Raw genomic sequence first — 22,279 nt, forward strand, 5'->3', positions numbered from 1 at the left:
GCCCCTCAGAGCCTTCTAGACCAGGAGAAGAGGCTGCTTTATTCAGGAGACTGCAAAGAACTGTCCGTGTCTATGCATAAGTCAGTTGTGGGGCTCTGCTGTGTGCTTCTGAGAAAGGAGCCTTGGGGAGAGGTCTGAACCCCATGTTCTTGCCATGGAGAGAGTAGATGGGGCTCCAGGGAGAAAGTGCGCACGCAGTTCCTCCTCCCCTCAGCCTACTGGGCACTCTGGGATCCAGGGGAAGCTCCCTGTCAGGAGCTGTGTGAGCTATAGGTTCCAGGCCACACACTGAGTGGGAGCTCAAGGGTGAGAAGACCTGCAGCAGGAGTGGCTCTGTGTTCCGGGAGGGTGCTGCCTTAGAGGAGCAGCCTGGAAGAGATGGCAACCCCAAGTCGGGCCCTGTGGCTGGAGGGCCTGGCACTTGCAATTCCCAGCTCCCCTGCTGCCCTCCTGCAGGAGACTGACAGGCCAGGGCCAACACTTCCTAGTTAGTTTTTTTGGGATTCCACCAATGCAAGACACTTCAGCCACATCTTCCTGGTTCTCCTTCCTCTTCTCCACCAGAAGGATTGAAAAGGACAGCAGACTGAGAGGGTGCTGGTGAGGCCCCTACTCAACTAGTCTCAGTTCTTTTGGGTTTTAAAAAAGTTTCTATTGGATTTATTTATTCGTGTGTTTGTAGAGATTACACATATTAATGCCACCATGCTCAATTTTATGTGGTGCTGGATATCAGATTTAGGGCTTCGTGTATGCTAGGCCAGCACTCTGACATCCCCTGCCCAGTCCTAGAGTTTCTGTGGCTGCTGCTTTTATTGGGGTGCATCCTCTTAGAGCTTTGCTAAATTCACACTTGGTTCTCCACTTGTAGTTGTAATGACTTTGGTACACACCTGGTTATAGCTTTCTTCTGTGGTTTCCCTGTGCTCTGCCGGCAGACACCGTGTCTGTCTCTGTGGCCCATGGCCCTTTCTCCCACTTTGTTCACTAACCCTAGTTTCCCATTCTGATGCATGCAGCCTTGCTCTACTTTTAAGAGTGTCTTTAGTCTGCCCTGCTCTGTTGTCTGTCTTCTGTCTGCAGCTCCCTTCCCTAACTTGTGGTCAGCCTCAGTTCTCTGTTAACCCTGGGTAGAGATGGAGGTGAGAGGTAGCAAGCCTGGGGCACAGGGACAGGGTGGGTAGGTCAGGGCCCTGCTAGCCCCAAGGTTGAGCAGCTTGAGTGGGCACTGCCTGGAAGAACCGGGCAGGTCAGCCTGTGAGCTTTTGGGGGAGCCCTGGAAGCACTTCAGACCTATGATGTGCAGGAAGCAGGGCCCCAGGAAGACAGCCATCTGCAAGGGCCTGGTCTCCCAAGGCGCTCTCTCTGATGGGTCTTGGTTCAGGGTTAGGTCCCTTTGACTAGCTGGGACAGGGTGAAAAAATGAAGAGAGGCAAAGGTGGGGACTGGTACAGCAGCCCTCGTGGTAGGTTAAGAGCTGCTTATGAAGGAACAGTGCCCACGGTGCTCTATTCTCTTAAAAGAGGAAGACTGGTGAGCTAAGTGTCCACAGCAAATCAGCGGCAGAGCCTGGTTCTCAGGCTGCCTTGGGCTGGAACAGGGGAGCCATTCTGAGGAAGCCAGCAAGAGTCCCGTGCTCTGGGCTTTGGTAGAAGGGCTGCTCGAGCAGCCCAACTAGCAGACAGGGAGGAGAGCTTGGCAGGGACTGTACACCGTGTCTGGGGCCCATCTCCTCATGCCCTGGGCAGCATAAAACTCCGAAGGCTCTGCATTGCAGTGGGAGCTGAGCCCAGGCTCCTACTCTTGTCCCTGAGTGCCAGAAGTAGCTTCCTACGCCTCCCAGCAACAGACGCTCTGAAGGAAGAGTGGGCTGCCGCCTCCACCAGCAACCATAGGGACACAGCTGTTAATGCTTAACGCCCCCGCCCATCCCTGACCTAACTCCTCAGAAGGCCATAGCCAAGTCAGGCCATGCTGTCCCTGTTTGAACTCCATGGGTTAAAAATGGCTCCTCAGCTTCTCTTTCTTTTCTTTTTCCTTTTCTTCTTTGTAAGGTAGAGTCTTAATCTTAGCTCATACTAGACTTGAAGGTGTAGCAGTCCCTTTGCCTCAGCCTCCCAAGTGCTGAGATTATAGATTGAGCTCTTTTATGGGTAGTAGACCCGGAGACCCTGGAGGTGGGCCCAGCCTGTCCTCTCTTCTTATTGAACACTGGCATCGCTGTGGGGGAGGCCCTGAAGCTGTTCCTGAACTGGGGAGGGAGACACAGCATCAGTGACCCTCAGCCATGCTATCTAACTTTCTCTTCTGTCCCAGGCTCAGGTGGCTTTCCTCCAAGGTGAGAGGAAAGGCCAAGAGAATCTAAAGACGGACCTGGTGCGGCGGATCAAGATGCTAGAATATGCACTAAAGCAGGAGAGGTGAGAGCTGCCCCTGCCAGAGAGGTCACTGTTTCAGATAGGGTGGCAGGCTGCCAGCAGAGGAAGTTTCTCCACCTTCCTCTTCCCGTCATCCCCAGGAGCGGGGTGAAACAGATTGTGGTGGGTGGATTCAGCTGCCAGCAGCAGCTTTAGGGACTTTGGCAAACCTGTGTGCACCAATTCTGGACAGCTGCTACCTTGCTTATTCTTGCCACAGTCTGATGGTGTTGCTGGCTGAGGTTCTGGGAAGGAACTGAGGCTCTTAGAGCTGGTACTGTGGGGCAGGGAGTGAATGAAAGAGGCCTGGGACTTGGGCTTTCTGAGGTGGTCTTTGCCTTGTCTGCTTTTTTGTCTTGTTTTTCGAGACAGGGCCTTTCTGTATAGCTCTGACTGTCCTGAAACTTGCTTTGTAGACCAGGCTGGCTTTGAACTCGTGGAGATTTGTCTACCTCTGCCTCCCAAGTGTTGGGACTAAAGGCGAGCGCCCCCACCACCCAGCATCGCCCTGTCTACTCATCTCTACTCATTTGTTATTTGCTGTTTTAGGGCCAAATACCATAAGCTGAAGTTCGGGACAGACCTGAACCAGGGGGAGAAGAAGACAGATGTGTCCGAACAAGGTACCTGCACTTGCACCCTCCCTTGGCCACGCTGGCATGGCAGCTGCTTGGCATAGAGAGAGACGTTGCAGATGGCCTCCTGTGCTTTCTTACTTGGCTCCTTGAAAAGCAGCAGTGGCTGTAGGGTGGAGTGGGGTAGAGCTGCATGCTGGTGTGTCTTCCCATCAGTCCTGTTTCAGACTGCCCAGCCCCACCTGCCTGCCATCCTGCTGTCCTCAGGGCGTGATGGACGCCCCAGCAGCTCCTGCTTCCTCCTGCTAGGGGAGTGAGTGGAACTATTTATGGCATGCTTTGGAAAGCGTAGGAAAGACGTCACTGAAGAGGTGGTGTTTGCACTGGACTGTCATTCAGTCATTTACCCTCAAAAGTTGATACATGATGTGTTTGTTGGCTTCCTGTCACAGGACAGGGGCACGGTGAAGAGCAGGATAGATGTAGTCCTGTTCTGTGGGCACTGGAGGAGGGGCCAGATGCCCATGGGAGGGAGGGGATGGGTGTTTTCAGGTGAGCACTAGTATCCAGGCAGTGCGGGTAGACGGTGTGTTTGGCTGTGCCGCTGATGCTGGGAGCTTGGTCTAGGGCTTTGTGAAGCCCTTGGCCTCGGGGTCAAGGGAGGGAGGTCATCTTCTCCTGCCAAGATGTGAGTTCTTGATTGGTGTGGCCCAGGCGTCTATCCCAGCCTTATAGATGCCCAGTGGATACCCGATGAGCAATGCACAGAGCAGGTTTCCCAGCCAGCGTCTCCTCACCCTGAGAGGTGAAAGCTGTTTCATGGGAAGCAGGCTTTCGTAGGTGCTCAGAGCTGCTCTAGGAAGTGCAGAGCCGACTCGACCCCAGCCTGCCCACTTTGTAGAGCCAGTCTGCCCACTCCCTGCATAGGAAGGAGCAGCCAGCCATGCGTGTGGAGGCACGGCTCTGTTATTGGGGGCGGTTGGCAGCGGCCAGTCAGAAGCCTAGCAGTGAGGAGAGCATCCAAGAGAGGAGTCACTTGGTGTGGGAGAGTGGGTGGAATGCACTCAGGAGGTGGGGACAAGGGCGGTGATGGTGGCAGATTCAGACTTGATGGGAGAGGATGGAGGGGTGACAGGAAAGTATCCATGCCCCGACTGAGACGGCCTCCTCTCTTCTCTCTAGTGTCTAATGGCCCTGTGGAGTCGGTCACACTGGAGAACAGCCCGTTGGTGTGGAAGGAGGGGCGACAGCTTCTGCGACAGTGAGTGAGGGGGAGGGGTGGGACAGGATGGGGCATGAAACACACAGCATACTTGGCTCAGAAGATAAGCCCAAGGAATCCACAGTCCTTCCTGTCCCCACTGGGACATGAACTATCAGGATCCCACACTGCCGTCACCCGACGGGAATTAGAGGGAAGACTTGCAGCAGGGGCCACCTTCCCACACCCCAAACTCAACCCTGCATAGTTCTCTGACATTTCCTCTTAAAAGAATAATGTTAGGGGAAGTTATTTTTTAAAGAGTAAAGTTAAATTATAGCAATAGTAGTACCTGGGTGCTGTGGGTTCAACCCAGGTTCTCAGAGGACCTGGTGAGCCCTGTTGACTTGCCCTCTGAGAGGTGAGCTGTCCTATGTCTTAAGAGAAGAGAGGCCCAAACAGAATTGGTGGACCACCAGCCTCCAGCCAAATCAGGATTTTTGTTAAAGATTTTAGCATTTTAGGATACCTGAGAAGTAAATAGTACCACTTCTGAGCAAATATGACCCTGTACACATTGGCATCTCCACCATCCACCCCAACACTTGGAGAGGTGCCCCGAGTTGAGAGTGGTGTGCTCTGTACTGTGTTAAGAGCCGGGACTCTGCTTTTACTGTTCTTAGGTTTTGTAATGCTTTGACTAAGTATTATCAAATCCTCTGTATAGATTAGCTAGGTTATATAATGTTCAGAATCTCATGGGTGGAATGTGGCTTAAGGGTTGAGCCCTTACTTACTGTGGGCCAGGCCCTGGAGTCCATCCCCCCAGCACCATAAAAATCACCACCACCGCGGGGCGGTGGGCGGTGGGCGGTGGAGGCGCACGCCTTTAATCCCAGCACTCGGGAGACAGAGGCAGGCGGATCTCTGTGAGTTCGAGGCCAGCCTGGTCTACAAGAGCTAGTTCCAGGGCAGCCTCCAAAGCCACAGAGAAACCCTGTCTCGAAAAACCAAATTAAAAAAAAAAAAAAAAAAAAAAAAATCACCACCATGTAATAGGCACCCTTCTGGAAAGCCAGAGATCTCAAGAGCCAATCCATCGTGAGGTGTTTTAGTCTTAGGACTCATGACAGACCTCAGGAAGCTGACCTCGACTGCCTTCAGCTCACTCTCTGCAAACAAACCACTGCTAGCTTAAGTGGGCACTAATAACCCCGGAGGGCTGTGAAGCAAATGTAATGAGAGCCAGTCACATGTGCCTGTACTGTGTAACTGCTGGCTTGGCCCTGATTCTCACGGTGCAGAGACCATTTGGTAAATGCAGCCACCTCTAGATTGCTGGGCTTCTCCACCCCTCTTGTCCCCTGGGAGATGAGAGCCTGGGCCATATGCAAGCATTGCAGTGGTGAGCCAAGCAGAGGAGGGCACAGACACCCTAAGGGGCCTCTAACAGAGCAGCGAGGCAGTGTTGTCCCTTAACTTTGGAAGCCACAGATCCCCTTGATTGACTTTTTGATCTTTTTCTCTTCTTCTTTTTCTTTTTCCTTTAGGCCAGTGTCAGCTGGCTTCAGTTTTTTAAGTTGCAGAAGTAATAAATGCTCAGGTGTAGAAGTAAGTAGAACGATACACAGCGGTAGAGCGCTTGCCTCGCATGCTCAAGGCCCTGGGGCCCATCCCCAGCGCTGCAGGAAAAACAGTGTACTCTTGTGTTCTGGATCCTCCCCTGCAGAGGTCACTGTTGCTCAGTTTATGTCTGTCTTCTAGGCGTCCGGGAAGCAAGCACCAGTGTGTGTGTGTGTGTGTGTGTGTGTGTGTGTGTGTGTGTGTGTGTGTGATGTGTGTGTGTGTGTGTGTGTGTGTGTGTGTGTGTGTGTGTGTGATGTGTGTGTGTGTGTGTGTGTGTGTGTGTGTGTGTGTGTGTGTGTGTGTGTGTGTGTGTGTGTGTGTGTGTGTGATGTGTGTGTGTGTGTGTGTGTGTGTGTGTGTGTGTGTGTGTGTGTGTGTGTGTGTGTGTGTGTGTGTGTGTGTGTGTGTGTGTGTGTGTGTGTGTGTGTGATGTGTGTGTGTGTGTGTGTGTGTGTGTGTGTGTGTGTGTGTGTGTGTGTGTGTGTGTGTGTGTGTGTGTGTGTGTGTGTTGTGTGTGTGTGTGTGTGTGTGTGTGATGTGTGTGTGTGTGTGATGTGTGTGTGTGTGTGTGTGTGTGTGTGTGTGTGTGTGTGTGTGTGTGTGTGTGTGTGTGGTGTGTGTGTGTGTGTGTGTGTGTGTGTGTGTGTGTGTGTGTGTGTGTGTGTGTGTGTGTGTGTGTGTGTGTGTGTGTGTGTGTGTGTGTGTGAGTGTGTGTGTGTGTGTGTGTGTGTGTGTGTGTGTGAGTGTGTGAGTGTGAGTGTGTGTGTGTGTGTGTGTGTGTGTGTGTGTGTCTGTGTGTGTGTGTGTGTGAGTGTGAGTGTGTGTGTGTGTGTGTGTGTGTGTGATGAAAACATATGCACACCTTCACACTCTTCCATTTTTATAAAACCTGGAATCCCATGGAACATGGAACATACACCATGTTCGCTGTGCTGCTGATCACAGCCATCTTCCGTGGCGCTCTGCCTTCGTCACCTTCCGCCTAGCGTCCGTCAATGGACATCTGGCTTTTCCTGCACGTGGGCTCTCCCCTACATGTCGGGGACACCGTGTGCCATAGCAGCATGCATGGGGACCAGGGCTTCCATTGAGAAGTATCAGAAGCCAAACTGCTGCTCAGGGGTTGCTTCTGAAAAATTGCCGTATGCTCTTTGGTGGCCCTTCAGAAGGCTGCTGGGTTCTGCATGGCCCCAGCGGCCAGAGTAGCTTAATTCATGTGTAGGCTGACCTGACTCTGCCCCCACAGATACCTGGAAGAGGTGGGCTACACAGATACCATCCTGGACATGAGGTCCAAGCGTGTGCGTTCCCTTCTGGGTCGCTCCGTGGAGCTCAATGGGGCCACTGAGCCTATCGAGGGGCCACCCAGGGCTTCACCAGGCCCCGGAGGACTTAGCGGTGGCGAGTCTCTGCTGGTAAAACAGATCGAGGAACAGATCAAGAGGTGAGCCCCCGAGCAGGCATGATGTTCTTCCTCCCTGCAGCTGTTCTGCCGGCCCTGCTAGATTGTGTGGTAGGCTCCACCATTGCTAGGCTTCCCCTGTAGGTTGTCACACGGCCTTTGTTCCTAGCTGAGGATAGCCCTCGGGTGGTTTGATTGCAGCGGGAAACAGGTGAGGAGGCATATCTACTCTTGTCTTGGGGCTCATTTTGTTCATCTTCCCATGGGTAGTTGGTATTGTCAGAAGCAGTAGCGTCATCCTTAGGTGACGTTGAGTGCTATGAAGAATGTGAAGAGAGTGACAGGAAATTGCCAGGTACTGTGGCACACCCCTGTGGCCCCAGCTACTCAGGAGGCAGAGGCAGGAGATTGCTTGAGCCCAGGGGTTGGAGACCAGCCTGGCCAGGAGAAAAAATAAAAAAAAAAGTAACAGGAGTAGTAGTACTCTTGGTGGCTGGAAGATAGGACTACTTTGTGGGGGTAGCATTCTGCCAGAGAATGTCAGGAAAGAATGCTGTCTAGGCAAGGGAAGGGTCGGATTCTAAGACAGAAAGGACTTGATATGTGTGGAAAGCAGGAGACCTGTGGCATGACTGTTGCAGTAAACACAGAGTCTTGTGGCCTGTGGTCTGTGGTAAGGCCAGATCTCGGGAGGCAGATCACGAAGTGCCTACCAGGCCACGATAAACAGGGGATGCTTACCCACAGGGCTGTGGGAAGCCAGTGGTTTCCAGCAGGGGTATATCATCTGACGTCTTAGTCTGCTTTGAGGAGAGATTGCGGAAGCAGGGAGGCCAGGTGGGGGCTGACTGTAGGGTCTAGGCCAGGGCTGATGGACCTTAGCAATGGACGGGTAAGAACTAGGCCTTGTAAAGGACTTGGGGAAAGGAAAGAAGAGGGAGGGTTGTCTGAGGAATGGAGTGGCACCTTCTGAAGTCAGGATCCAGGTGGGGAGTGGCAGGAGTTGATGCAGTTTTGCAGCTGTGTTGAGGTTAAGTTGCCATATGTCCTACATCAAGAGGCCACGTGTAGCTTGGAGCCCTAAACATCTCTCTAGTTTAAGGGAACTGATGTTTGGGGAGGGATCCCACTGTGGGCCCCGAGGGCTCCTCAGTCTTGAGATTGACAAGGAAAGGTGGAGGAGGAAGCAGCAGCCAGAGAGGAGGCAGAGGTGGGTGTGGACGGAGCAAGTCCTCAAAGGACAGTATTCTGGAGTGGCCAGAGAGCGTGCTCTGTATTGATCTCCGTAGAAAGTGTAGCTGTGTCCTGGCAGTTGACGGTTCTGGTGTGCCAGTAGACCGCGGGAGGGAGGGAGGGTGGGTGTCCCTAAGGAGGAATGCTGCCTGTGTGATGGGGCAAGGCTCTCCCATGTCCATGTTAGTTGACAGCGAAGAGTTGGAGGTGACCGAGTCTTGCAGGGCGGCCGCTGCTCCTGGGCTGATTAGGGCAGAGGCACCGGGCAGTGACTTCTTCTTACCCAGCTCATATTTGACTTGGTCAGATGTGGGCAGGCATGTTCAGGGGATGCTCTGTCACCATGGCTGGAATTCAGTGGGCGGGAAGCAGACCTTAGGTCTGTACAAAGGTCCCAGGAATGATGGTGCATGGCAGAGGCTGAATAAGAAGAGGCTGCTCGGGCTGGAGAGATGGCTCAGAGGGGCTGGAGAGATGGCTCAGAGGGGCTGGAGAGATGGCTCAGAGGTTAAGAGCACCGACTGCTCTTCCAGAGGTCCTGAGTTCAATTCCCAGCAACCACATGGTGGCTCACAACCATCCATTATGAGATCTGGTGCTCTCTTCTGGTGTGCAGATGTACATGGAAGCAGAATGTTGTATACATAACAAATAAATAAAATCTTTAAAAAAAAAAAAAAAGAAGAAGAAGAGGCTGCTCATGCTCAAAGCCAAGGCTCTGTGAGGCTGAGGAGCTTGGCTCTGTCTGCAGTGTCTCCCTCTCTGGCATCTTGTCACCTGGCAGGACTGACATCCCTCTGTCTACTTTGCTGTCTTGGCAGAAATGCAGCAGGCAAAGATGGCAAGGAGCGCCTGGGTGGCTCGGTGCTGGAGCAGATCCCCTTCCTGCAGAACTGTGAGGATGAGGACAGCGATGAGGACGATGAAGTAGACAGTGTCCAGCACAAGAAGCAGCGTGTGAGGGTGAGTCTTCTGCGGCTGCCCTGGCCTCTGCCCCGGCTCCCCTGGCCCCAGATAATAGACAATGCCCCATTCTGCCTTTCATTTCTGCTCCTGCAGGCCAGCTCAGTGTCCTGACCCACACAGGGCTGCTTCCTTTCAGCTCCCCCGCCCCCCACCCTAAGTTGAACGTTTTTAACCTGGGGCTCCTGCTTTCCGTCCCCATATCCTGAGAGGGGTGTGAAGCACAGGCTCTCAGCAAAGATTTGTGAATGGAGTAAATGTGCCTGGGCCCAGGCCTGCGTGAAGTCTAGGGAGTCAGTATGCTCTGGGGGGTTCCGGTCTGCTACTGTGGTCAGGACCCTTGCCTTTGGACACTGATCGTAAAGTAGCATCCTGACCTCACAGGCCTGCCCTCACATCTGGCTCCCGGCGCCCAGTGTGATCCTACCTCCATGGTCCTGCACTGGTTTCAGGGTTCTGTCCTTGGTTGTCATGTGCTCTTAGTTGCCCATTAAGCATTTGCTGAGCCCTTCACAGCCCGGCTCTGAGCAGGCCGTGGCATAAGACCACAAGTGAACAGTAGTGGCTTTGTAGATGGCCACCTGCAGGATGTCCCGAGGTGAGGGCAAAGCCACCAGCTGTGGGAAAGGCCTTGGCTTTTCCTGAACTCCACTTTCCCAGATGTGGCTTCTGTGACTCTCCCACTCGGTCCAGGCACCCCTTCTCTGTCTTGCCCTGGGTGTCTCCTGTGAGCTTCCAGAGCTCTTGGGTTCCCTTCTCTAGACCCTGACAGCCCCTTGAGGTGGCAGTGAGAGGGGCTTGGCTTCCACTCTGTCCCGAGGGTCCCTAGCATGACTTAGCACAGGGTCCTGTCCAGATGGAGCAAAATGACAGACCTGAAACCCTGGAGGAGGCAAAAGGCTAAAGGGTGTCTTGATGTGGGCACTTTAACTTGGCATCCTGGTTCCTCCCTACCCCCACCCCCACTTGGGACTGTCTTTCCTTTTGTATGTGTATGAGACGGCAAGAGAACACATGTATGCGTGGCTACTTCATGTGGAGGGGTCTACTTCCTTAAGAGCCGTCTGCCTTGTATTTTTTGGGTTTGTTTTCATTTTTGGTGTTTTATGTATTATTTGTGTATTAGTCAGAGTTCTCTGGAAGTACAGAACCAGTAGAATAAATCTGCAGCCAGCTAGCTAGATATATATATGGATGGATAGAAAGGAAGAAAGTAAGGAAGCTTACTAGAATGGCCTACAGGCTGTGGTCCAGCTTGTCTAACAGTGACTACCAACAGAAGATTCAAGAATCCAGTAGTACCAGGCAGTGGTGACACATGCCTTTAATCCCAGCACTCAGGAGGCAGAGGCAGATGGATCTCTGTGAGTTTGAGGCCAGTCTGGTCTCCAGAGTGAGTTCCAGGACAGCCAAGGCTACACAGAGAAACTTTGTTTCTAAAAAAAAAAAAAACAAGCAAACAGACAGACAAAAAGTCCAGTAGTTTCTCTGTCCACTAGGCTGGATGTCTCAGCTGGTCTTCAGTATATGCCAGAATCCCGAAGAAGCAGACTCCAATGCCAATGAAGGAATGGACTTGCTAGTGAGGGCCAGCAGGCAGAGAGCGAGTTTCTTCATGTCCTTGTTTGTTATAGGTGCCAGCAGGTGTGGCCTAGACTTAAAGGTCGATGTTTCCACCTCAGAAGATATGGATTCAAAGTGGATTTTCCCACTTCAGATGATTTAGTTAAGAAAATCCCTCACAGGTGTGCCCAGCTGCTTGGGTTTTAGTTAATTCCAGATATAGTCAGTTGACAACCAAGAATAATCATCACATTTTATTGTTTGTTTGTTTGTTTGTTTGTCTGACAACAGAGTTTTTCTATGTATTCCTGGCTGTCCCGGAGCTTGATATGTAGACCAAGATGGCTTGGAACTTACAGATATCCTCCTGCCTCTGCCTCCTGAGTACTGTGATTAAAAGCTTGCACCACCATGTCTGGCTTACCTTGTGTTACGGAGACAGGTCTCCTCCTGGGCCTGGTCTTGCTGATAAGCCTCCAGGCTGGCTGACTAGCAGACCTCAGAAATGCTATCTCCCTCTCGCCCACACTGCATCGCAAGGACACACTGCCAGACCTGCCTTTTTACCTGGTGCTGGGGATTGAACTCGGGGCCTGAGGCTTGATTGGCAGGCAACCATCTGAGCCGCCTCCCCAGCCTCTCAGGACTTTTCTTCTGAGTCTGGGTGATGCTTTGGGTATTATTTGGGTATCTCCTGGAACCAGCCCTCAAACCAGAAATGATTCTTCACTTTAACTCTGCTTTTGTGTCCTGTGGTTCTGATGCCCAAACTCAAGGGCCTCACACACGCCAGGCAAGCACTCTGTGCCCACGCTTATCCCAGCCCATTTGTTCACTTTGGAGACAGAGCTTCACACTGACTGAGGCTAGCCCAGAACTCTTGGCCATCCTTCTGCCTCAGCCTCCTGAGTACTAGTTCAGGCATGAGCGGTCATACCCATCCTCCCCTTGACTGTTGTGTACAAAAGGCCTGTGCGCTCCACATGTTCTTGTCCCTCACTTGTGTGGATGCCTGAAAGTTGTTATTTCTAGATTCAGAACCCCTGCATGACCACCTTGGGAGTCAGCTGTGTCCTGAGGCACCACGGTCTGTTGGTGCTGCCCATTTTGGGGCCCAGTTTGAATTTGGGCACCTGAGGCAATTGGCTTCATCTGTCTAGCTTGTTCTCACACATACAGGATGGGAAGAAGGGTAGTAGCTTGGGTTACTGCTCACAGGGCTGTGGGGTAGAGTGCAGCCATGTCTGTAAGTGCCTTCTGTGAGTCACTAGCTCTTGCTAAGCACACAGCTGAGTGACAAGTGTGTGTTACCACTGTTAGTTTTATGCCCAGAGTGAAAATAGAAGGTTCTGTTCATCATCACCACCACCACCACCATTGCGTGTCTCTGAACACCTCCAGGGCTTGTGTTGTCTGACTTCTTGAGAGCCATGTGCTGGGGAGGGGCTCAGCAAAGCTGTGAGGAGAGAGGAGAGGGCCCAGTGCTGTGGTGGAGGAGGTCCCACAGCAGTTTCCAGATCTAGGCTTCGGGAAGTGAGCAGGTGGCTTGCCTTTTCCCAGGGACCAGCTGGAGTTGACCTCTGGACCCCATTCCTTCCCCCACTTGTTTCCCCACCCTAGCTCCCATCCAAGGCCCTGGTCCCTGAAATGGAGGGTGAGGATGAGGAAGATGACTCAGAAGATGCCATCAATGAGTTTGATTTCCTGGGCTCAGGAGAAGATGGTGAGGGATCTCCAGACCCTCGACGTTGTGCTGCAGAGGGGAACCCTCATGAGCTGGGTGAGTTGGGAACTGACTTACAGGCCTGGCTAAGACAGGATCCGACCCTGCATGCTTCAGCTGCTTCCTGTCTGGGGCTCTGCCCAGGCGGATATACTTCCTGAGGTGGGTCAAGGATAGCTCAAGCCGCAAGCCAGGTCCAGGCCCATACCCTTCCCTGGAAAGTCCCTGCAAACCGTATTCAAGTGGCCCTGCCAGAAGTCAGCTCCAGCCTTCACGGCAAGTGTCCAGTCCTGTCCAGCTCAAGCAGGGGACAGGATGAAAACTGATGGTGGAGAAGGGGGGTGGGGTTGTGTCTTCCTGTCTTGTGACTCCTGGCCAGAAGGGCCTTGGGGTCCCCTGGGCCTCGGGTAGAGTCAGGATTTGCCTGCCACCTCTCACTGGGTCCCTGCCAGTCTGTCTTTCCCGGGGTCAGTGCTTTACAGCCTCCACTGTTTATGGGAAGGCCAGCAGCACTGGGGTGGGCTTCTCCCCCCTCCCCTGCAAAGATTGGGGAGAATTGGTGGGTGATTCTTGCTCATGCCTCTTCCGTGCAGAAAGCCGTCGGGTCAAACTCCAGGGAATCCTTGCTGACCTCCGGGATGTGGATGGGCTGCCCCCCAAAGTGACTGTCCCACCTCCTGGCACACCCCAGCCCCGGCCTCATGAAGGTAATCTCCAGCCCCATACCCTAGTAACTTGGGGTCTGTGACAGAGGCGGGGGGCTGCAGAGCTAAGCCCGGGGTTTCTGTGTCCTGAGAGGTAAGGCCCAGTCTCCAGTCTGCAGCCTCCCTGTCCCAAAAGGTCGTCTGTCTGTCTGTTTCCCTCTCTTTTTGTCTGTCCTGCCCTGTCTGTCTGTCCGTCTGTCCCTGTCTTCCTTTCCAGCTGCAATTCTTGATCCTGTCTTCCTGCCTCTCTTATCCTTTCTGCCTCTCTCTGCCTCTCTCTCTCTTTCCCTGGCCCTGTCTGCCCCACCCACCCCTCCCCCCTACCAGGTTCCTTTGGCTTCTCCTCAGACGTCTTCATCATGGACACTATCGGGGGAGGGGAGGTGAGCCTGGGGGACTTGGCAGATCTCACCGTCACCAATGACAACGACCTCAGCTGTGATGTAAGTTCTTGGGGCGCCCCATCAGTTCTTGGCTCAGCTCTGACCATGTTGCAGGTCTGGGTTCTGTTCCTTTTATGTGAGGACTGTGAGAGGTCATTGTGTAGCCCCAGCAGGAGGCTTAACACACCCTGCCTTAGAGAGGGGTGTCTGGCAAACACCTCATTGAGGTGCAAGCTCTGGAAGGCACAGGGGTTTCTTCGTTCCTCCCTTTTTGGGGGGGTGGGGAAATGATTATCAGCCATGCTTCTCCAACTCAGGGTCTCTACTGTGAGTGGAACAGGGGCTGGGACGAAGGGGCCCGGTGACTGGCATTCTGTGCTGTGCACCTTGCACAGGTCACCGGGAATTTCTGGGTTAAGTTTGGGTGCGTTTTTCCAGGGCAGAAGATGAAGTGACTGACCCCAGTGAGATTGGAGGCTAGTGTAGAATGCAGAAGTGAGGCTAGCAGGAGTGTACTGCAGGGTTCCTCAGGCTGCCCCACGGTGCTGCAGGGAATGGGGAACCCACTTGAGCACAGATCCTCCAGTTCCTAAGAATCTTGGTAGAAATGCCAACTGAGCCCAGGTGACGGGGGTCTGAAGGTGCTGAGCTTCCCAAACCTGGCTGCCTCCTCGCAGTGAGTAGCTTCCCCTTGTAGGACACATGCTCAGAGCATCTCTCCTGGAGCCTGATGGGTCTGCTTCCCAGCCTCCCCTGCCAGGGAACTGTCTCAAGCTCCCCATTCAGGGCTTGTTCCTTAGGGCTCTATAGCCTGGAGACCTATCTGCAGTTACTCTGACCTTCCCCCAATCCCAGCCTCCTTAGAAAGGCTGAGACCTGCTGTCATCCCACTGTTCTGCAGCCCCGTGTGGCTTCTCATTTCTCCAGGGCCTTTGCTTGGGATGGAACAAATTGCGGGTTTCTGAGCGGGACCCGCTCTTCTGCCTGCCGTTGACCTCTCTAGCTTCCTCTCGTGTGGCCTGCTCCTAAATGTTGTGTATCCCAGCTTCCTGCCTCAGGGCCTTTGCACACGCAGCGTCTTTCTAAAGTCCCTTTCCCCTTGCCTGATGCTGGTTAAGTCCTGCTTGTTTGTCACTACCTCACAAGAGCCTCTTGGTCCCTGCAGAGGAAGCTAGACTGCCTTGGTGTCCCCTTCTCATGCTCAGAGTTCCTGGTTCTATGCATTTAGGACCTGTCTGTCTCCCTGAGGGGCCTCTGAACTGTGAGGCCCCAAAGAGTAAGGCTCGCTTGGCCCCTTCAGAATCCCATACTGCTGAAACCTGCTGAGTATGTGAAGGGCTCTTCTGGGCCTGCAGAAGGGAAGTCAGGCTGGGACTGGTCAGTTCCAGCCTGAAGGGGGTGGGTGGTGTCAGTGTCTGTACGAGTGCTGGGATATACAGGAGGACACTGAGGCAGCTTCCCATCCCCAGCTGTCTGACAGCAAAGACGCCTTCAAGAAGACATGGAACCCTAAGTTTACCCTCCGCTCACACTACGATGGCATCCGCTCCCTGGCCTTCCACCACAGCCAGTCAGCACTGCTCACTGCCTCTGAGGATGGCACACTTAAGCTGTGGAACCTTCAGAAGGCAGTTACAGCCAAGAAGTAAGGATGCCATCCTGGAAGGGGCGGGGCCCTGGGACCTGGGGTCTCAGTGACGAGATTCCTCCTTTTCCCACAGAAACGCTGCACTGGACGTGGAGCCCATTCATGCTTTCCGCGCTCACAGGTAGGGAGATAGATGCCTGAGCCTGTCTCAGTCCTGCACCCAGCAGCACGGCCGAGGCTGCTGCCTGCTTCCCTGGGGACCTGGAGCAGCAGTCGCCATCCTGGGCCCTCTGTGGTTTCACTGAGGCCCTTCTGAGCAGTAAAGTGAAAGGGTAGAAGACAGGCAGCTTTCCCAGGTGGCACAGCCAGAGTGTAGATGACAAATTACCTTTGGCATCCTTAAAAAATACCTAGGAAAGGAGACTGATGAGAGGGCTCAGTGGATAAAGATACCTCCTACTGAGCTTGACAACCTAAGTTTGCTCCCCAGGGTCCATGTGAAGAGAATCAACTCCAGAAAATTGTCCCCTGACCTCCGTGTGCACGTTGTGATATGTGACAATAAATAAATTAAACTTTTAAAAATAGCTAGGAGAGCTGGGCATGGTGGCGCATGCCTTTAATCCTAGCACAGGGGAGGCAGAGGCAGGTGGATCTCTCTGAGTTCAAGGCCAGCCTGGTCTCCAGAGCGAGATTCAGGACACCTAGGGCTACACAGAGCAACCTTGTTTCGAAAAACAGACAGCTAGCTAGGAGAAACCCTCAGGCTCCCATGAGCAAGGAAGGCCTGGGCCTTGACTGCCTTCTATCAGCCACCCTTGCACCCTGCAGGGGCCCTGTGCTGGCCGTCACCATGGGCAGCAACAGCGAGTACTGTTACAGTGCTGGAGCTGATGGCCGTATCCACAGCTGGAAGATCCCTGACCTCAACATGGACCCGTACGATGGCTACGGTGAGGACAGACCCCTCCCACCCCCACCTCATGTCACAGCCCTGCGAAGCAGCTCTGTGGGGCTCCCTGTCTGATTTAGTATCAGTGAAAAGTGGGTGGGGCAGAGGGAGATGAAGCCGGAGTGGCAGTGGTGAGAGGAGGTTTAGGCTGCACCTGAGAATCAGCATGAGCTGGCCTTTTGGGGAAGCAGAGACAAGAGGTCCTCAGGCAGGGCCACATGGGCTTGGGCAGCTTGTTGGACTCTGTTCTTGGGGACCAGCCAAGGTCTTATTGGGGCTCAGTAGACGGTGTGTTAGAAGCAGAGGAAGTGAGCTGAGCTTCGTCTCTTAGCCCTTCAAGAGTCAAAGCGGAGGAGCCGGGCAGTGGTGGCGCACGCCTTTAATCCCAGCACTCGGGAGGCAGAGGCAGGCGGATCTCTGTGAGTTCCAGGCCAGCCTGGTCTACAGAGGGAGTTCGAGAACAGTCGGGACTGTTACACAGAGAAACCCTGTCTCTGACCAGTGTCACTGGGTGTATCAGTCACACTCTAGGGCAACACAAAACAGACTCCATGTTGTTGGGGTTGGTTTTCATTTTTTATCCTCTGCATTAGTGTGTCTATTTTTTTTTTTTTTTTTTTTTTTTTTTTTTTTTTTTTTTTTTTGAGAGAGAAAGAGCATGAAGCTGGGTGGGTTAGGAGGTGGGAGAATCTGGGCAGAGTTGGGGAGGGAAAGAATATGATCACAATGTATTTTTTTCCATTTTTTATTTTTTGATTTCATTTTACATTCCAACCACAGTTCTCCCTCCCACCCCATCACAATATATTTGATGAAAAAAATTCTTTGAATACATTTTTGAAAACAAGTGTCTTACAGGCTGAGTATAATGACACACACCTTTAATCCCAGCGCTCTGGAGGCAGAGGCAGGCGGAACTCAGTGAGTTTGAGGCCAGCCTGGTCTCCACAATGTGTGTTCTAGGCCAGTTGGGGCTATACAGTAAGATCCTTTCTCAAAAAAAAAAGAAAAAGTCTTTAAATAAATCCCAGCTCTTGGGGGCTGGAGAGATGTCTAAGTGGCTAAGAACACTGGCTACTTTTCCAGAGGACCTGGATACAACTCCCAGCACCCACCTGGCAGCTCACTGCTGTCTATAACTCCAGGTCCAGCGGACCTGACACCCTCATACAGACATATATGTAAGCAAAAGACCGATGCACATAAAATTAGAATAAATAAATCAATTTTTAAAAATAGAGAGAGACTTCGGGTCTGCTTAATTTAAAATCTTTAGTTTGGTTTTTCAAGACGGCTTTTTTTTTAAGTGAGGAGATACCCAAAGTCCCTCACACTCAGTGCCCTTGCCCTACCTACTCACTGATGCCTGTTTGACTCTCTTTGCATGTATCTGTGTGTGTTCCAGATGGCTGTGAGCCACCATTTAGTCTGGCATGAGAGCAAATGCTGTTACCCAATGAGCCGTTTCTTCCACCCCATGGTGTTTGTTGTTTTGAGACAGGGTTTCTCTGTGTAACAGCCCTGGCTGCCCTAGAACTGGCTTTGTAGACCACACTGGCCTCGAACTCACAGAGATCCTCCTGCCTCTGCCTCCCCAGTGCTGCCTTACTCTTGAATATGGCCTTGTGCTAAGTTTGTTGTGGCAGGGTACAGAGTTGTATTTACTGTCAAGGTAACAGTTATCAGTCCTAAGTGAACTGCCATACTTCAGGTGTCAGCTGGACTTGAGCCAGAACTGTGTGGCGTCCCAACAGCTAGAGAGGCCAAAGAAAGTCCTTTGGGCAGCAGAGGCTGTTGCGAACCTAGCAAGAAAAGACATTCCAGGGGCTAAAGGGGCAAGACCCTGGTTTGTAGGGACAGCACTGCCCCTCTTGCTCCACTGGTGGCGCTGGTCTTGGGAAGACAGTGAACTCAGAAGCCTCATTTTCTAAGCTGTCGAGCTGTTCCTGAGCCCTAGAGACTACCCAGAGGAGCCTGAGGTCCGTGGGCAGCCACCAGGTCCCAGCAGAGCTGCAGCCCCTGGGCCGTCCAGTGGGCCTGGCATCTCTAATAGCCTATTTCCTCCTGGCCTCCCCAGACCCAAGCGTGCTGAGTCACGTCCTGGAAGGCCATGGGGATGCTGTGTGGGGTCTGGCTTTCAGCCCCATCTCCCAGCGACTAGCATCCTGCTCCGCTGATGGCACCGTTCGCATTTGGGACCCCAGCAGCAGTGGTCCAAGCTGCCTCTGTACCTTCCCCATGTCTGGAGGTGAGTGTTGACCCCAGTGTCTCAAGCAGGATGCAGAGCCCAGGGCTCGGGGTGGCTCCTGAGGAGGGCCCCCAGCCACAGGGCAGGACAGGCCCCTTGAGTAGCCTTTTCTCTCCTGTGCTCTCAGAACACGGAATCCCCACCTCAGTGGCCTTCACCAGCACCGAGCCTGCCCATGTCGTGGCCTCCTTTCGTTCTGGTGACACTGTTCTTTATGACTTGGAAGCTGGCAGTGCCCTCCTCACATTGGAGTCCCGAGGGAGCAGCGGTGAGGGCCCTTGGCCAGGCAGGCCAATGGGACTGGGGTTTGAATGCCCATAGGACCCCAGTTCCTCCCGTAGCTCTGGGGACCTAGCCATCAGTGAGATCAGAGTGTTACCCATGTGCCCTCAGGGGGCCACAAGCAGGAAGGAAACAAGGCTCAGTGGTGGCCAGCCAGCTTGACACAGTGGGTTGGGCAGCATGTCTCTAATTGCAGAAGTGGCCTGCCCCTCCTCCCTCTGTCCCAGTGCTCCTGTTTCCCTCCTCAGTCCCCTTCCTCTCCCCACTTAACCTTCCAGGCCCAACACAGATCAACCAGGTGGTGAGTCACCCCAATCAGCCCCTCAGCATCACAGCGCACGACGACAGGGGCATCCGATTCCTGGACAATCGGACAGGTGAGGCCCAGCCTTCATTGTCCCCTCACAGTGTTTTTGGGAACAGGGGGTGGGGCATACAGGGGTAGAGCACATTCAGACTGCCAGAACCTAGGGTCTGCCTTATAGGCTCTCAGCCAGGACACGGCTCCCAGATAAGGCTTGTAGCGGGAGGCCACTGCCAGCCACTCTCTGTCCCCACTTCCAGGTAAATCCGTGCACTCTATGGTTGCCCACCTGGACGCAGTTACCTGCCTAGCTGTGGATCCCAATGGCGTGTTCTTGATGTCAGGAAGTAAGTTGGGCCCCTCTTGCTGCCCCTTCCTCAGGAGGGTTGGAAGCAAAGAGAAGGGGCCGCAGCCATGGCAAGCAACTCCACCCTTATGTGTGCTAGAAATTCCTGCCTTAGCCTCTTTGACTGTCCTTGGTAGCCCTGCCTGGGGGTTTGTCCTCATGTTGTAGGTCTGTAGTGATAGGCCCAGATCCCCCCAGAGGTTAAGCGCTTGGTCCCTCTCTGCTCTCAGAGATAGGCTCGGCAGCTGAGATGCAGGCTTAGCAGCTGTCTACTTTCGAATGGGCGGACAGGTCTCTCAGACCAGTGTCAGCTGCACCGAGTGTGTGCACAGGTGCTTGCAGATACCCAAGCAGTGGCGGTGGAGGCTCTGAGCAGATCACAGCTCGCTTGGTCTGGTGTGACCATGTGCTGGCTGAACAGCTACACCCCAGACCTCCTGCTCCCTGCCAGTGGTGTCAGACCCCGTCCTGGCTCAGACAAGCCTGAGATCTGAGGCTCAGACAAGCCTGAGATCTCCTCCATGACCCGCTCTCCTGTCAGTTGCTTCTGGCAGCTAGCTTGAGGAGCAGAGCCTCAGGCTAGTCATGCCCTCCCGTGCCCAGTACAGGCCCTAGCCCAGGCCAGTCTGCTGGCTTCATTTCCACCCTCAAGTCCCTGCCCTCATCGGCTGCTTGCCCTGGGCTCTTCTTGGCCATCCCTCTACCTGGAAGGCTCCCCTTCCTTAGGCCAATGTCTTTCCCCCTATCACCTGGGGCTAGTGTCTGCCATTTTCTTTCTTCTCTGCTGTGTTGGTGATAGAACCCTGGGCCTTGAGTGGGCCAGGCCAGTGTACAGTGTCTGAGCCACACTCTACCACTTTAAGCCGTTCGTGCTCAGTCTCTCTGTAGGCCGAGAACTGCCTGTTTGTCTGCACCATTCCTCCCAGGGTTCTTAGATAGGATAGCAGAATGGTTGACAGGATGGGGAACAAAGCAGAGCCGTGGGAGGAAGAGGGCTGAGCTGCCTCTGCCCCGAGACCTTTACGTGAGGTCTGAGCTCAAGCTTGGTAACAGCCTCTTCTGCTCCCCACCTGTGCAGGCCATGACTGTTCTCTGCGCTTATGGAGCCTAGACAATAAGACGTGTGTGCAGGAGATCACGGCCCACCGCAAGAAGCACGAGGAGGCCATCCATGCAGTGGCCTGCCATCCCAGCAAGGCACTTATTGCCAGTGCTGGTGCTGATGCTCTAGCCAAGGTCTTCGTATGATCCCACCTGGCCTCGCCCTGGCTACACAGTGGCAGAGAGCGGGGCCAGGCCAGTGGGGCTGAGGTAAGGGCTAGAGGCCATTTATGTTCTAGGTAGGAATACAGAAACCCAGTGTCCTTGCCCCAGAAGACACCCCCTCCTCCATGACCCGCTCTCCTGTCAGTTTGACTTGTGCCAAAGCCCACAGTCCTGTGAGAATGAGGCTTCCCTGAGAAGACAGGAGGAATCGGGGCTAGAGTGAGACTGTGTCCTAACCAACCGCTTTCCCTCTGTCTCTGCAGGCAGCCCCCGGCCTCCCTCGAGAGTCTCAGAGTCTCGGCCTCTTTCATCTTCCTGGAGCCTGGTGGTGCTAATGGCCCTTTCCCCAGGAATCCCCCCTCAAGGATGGCCTCTGGACTTTCTGCTCATGCCCCAGCCCTAAGTCCTGATACAGCTGTCCTCCAGAGTTGGGCATAGCCAGGGCTGGGTGTCCTTGGGGATCTGTTTTTTTCCAAGACAGTAGACGGTGCCAGGCTCCGCTCTAGAGTGCCACCCCTCCCTCACCCGTCAGATGAAGGGCTGCGCTGAGAGGGGTCTCCTGTGGCCCTCTTGTGTGGGCCCCCCAGGCTGTCCTCTGGGACCTCAGTCCCTTCCTCCTGCTTTCCAACACTAACCAAGCCTCTGAGGCCAGGCCTCCCTGGGGAGAGCCTCCACACATCTGGGGCCCTCTCCCAGCCACAGGCCCTCCTTGAGATGGAGAGGGTGGCGTGGGCCCTGGGCCCCTAGCTCATTGTCTATCTGTATAAATGAATGGGATTTTCATGGCGCCCACCCCACCCCACCCCGCGTTATCACTGTGTGATAGTCTGTCAGTCTCCTCCCAGCTCCACACTCCGCCTCTATTTATTTCACTCTTTATTATTTGGGTTCTACTTTGTGCCCTTGGTTCCCCCTTCAGGTTCCTGTTTATAAGCCCCATCCCTTTTGCCCCCAACTTGTACGTGAAAAAATTGTCTCAATAAACCCTTTGGAGTAAGATAGGTTCCCCAGGCCGTCTGTCAAGGGGATAGGGAACTTTGGGGCGGGTCAGTCCTTATGCCTTGGCTGAGTGGAGTCTGGGGAGAGGGATGCGTGGTGGATTTATGTTCTGTGTTAGAATGGGGTGTGGGTAGAGCTGGGGGGCATGTCAGTGGAGGGGCAGAAGTGGCACACCGCACCAAATCTCTGTGAGCCCCTCCTTTCTGTCACTAAACATGTCTTCCCCGGGGGCAGTAAACTGATAACAGATGCTGTGTTGTAGCAATGAATGATTTAGTTGAAGACCCCCTGCCTGCTCAGGAGCTGAGAGCTACAGCTCCTTTCCTGCCCCATAGCCACTCCTGGACTGACAGAACAGGAAGGGAGTTGATAGACAAGTCTGTGGAGGCCGTGCAGGTACCCAGTCCTCATGACAGTGCAGAAGCCCCTCTCCTTCTCCTGTGTTCAACGTCACCTTGTAGGGGTTAGGGCCTCGTCCTCTCACCATCTTCATCGCCTCAGTGG

General features: G+C 53.7%; 1 protein-coding gene across 1 annotated transcript in view; it reads left to right on the forward strand.

The window, feature by feature from the left end:
* The window catches only part of Strn4 (striatin 4), a 26,499-nt gene extending 4,724 nt beyond the window's left edge, over nt 1-21,775 (forward strand). Inside the window, exons 2-18 of the mRNA XM_035449209.1 lie at nt 2,314-2,420; nt 2,967-3,040; nt 4,175-4,253; nt 7,066-7,263; nt 9,276-9,417; nt 12,601-12,760; nt 13,297-13,410; nt 13,735-13,850; nt 15,260-15,435; nt 15,512-15,559; nt 16,210-16,331; nt 18,408-18,578; nt 18,706-18,846; nt 19,139-19,237; nt 19,425-19,511; nt 20,589-20,821; nt 21,040-21,775. Of these exons, the coding sequence (XP_035305100.1) occupies nt 2,314-2,420; nt 2,967-3,040; nt 4,175-4,253; nt 7,066-7,263; nt 9,276-9,417; nt 12,601-12,760; nt 13,297-13,410; nt 13,735-13,850; nt 15,260-15,435; nt 15,512-15,559; nt 16,210-16,331; nt 18,408-18,578; nt 18,706-18,846; nt 19,139-19,237; nt 19,425-19,511; nt 20,589-20,758 (2,004 nt within the window). The 3' untranslated portion in view covers nt 20,759-20,821; nt 21,040-21,775. The remainder of the gene's footprint in view (nt 1-2,313; nt 2,421-2,966; nt 3,041-4,174; nt 4,254-7,065; nt 7,264-9,275; nt 9,418-12,600; nt 12,761-13,296; nt 13,411-13,734; nt 13,851-15,259; nt 15,436-15,511; nt 15,560-16,209; nt 16,332-18,407; nt 18,579-18,705; nt 18,847-19,138; nt 19,238-19,424; nt 19,512-20,588; nt 20,822-21,039) is intronic.
* The last annotated feature ends 504 nt before the right edge of the window (nt 21,776-22,279 follow it).

This window comes from Cricetulus griseus, chromosome 9, assembly GCF_003668045.3.
Source record: "Cricetulus griseus strain 17A/GY chromosome 9, alternate assembly CriGri-PICRH-1.0, whole genome shotgun sequence".
Lineage (NCBI taxonomy): Eukaryota > Metazoa > Chordata > Mammalia > Rodentia > Cricetidae > Cricetulus > Cricetulus griseus.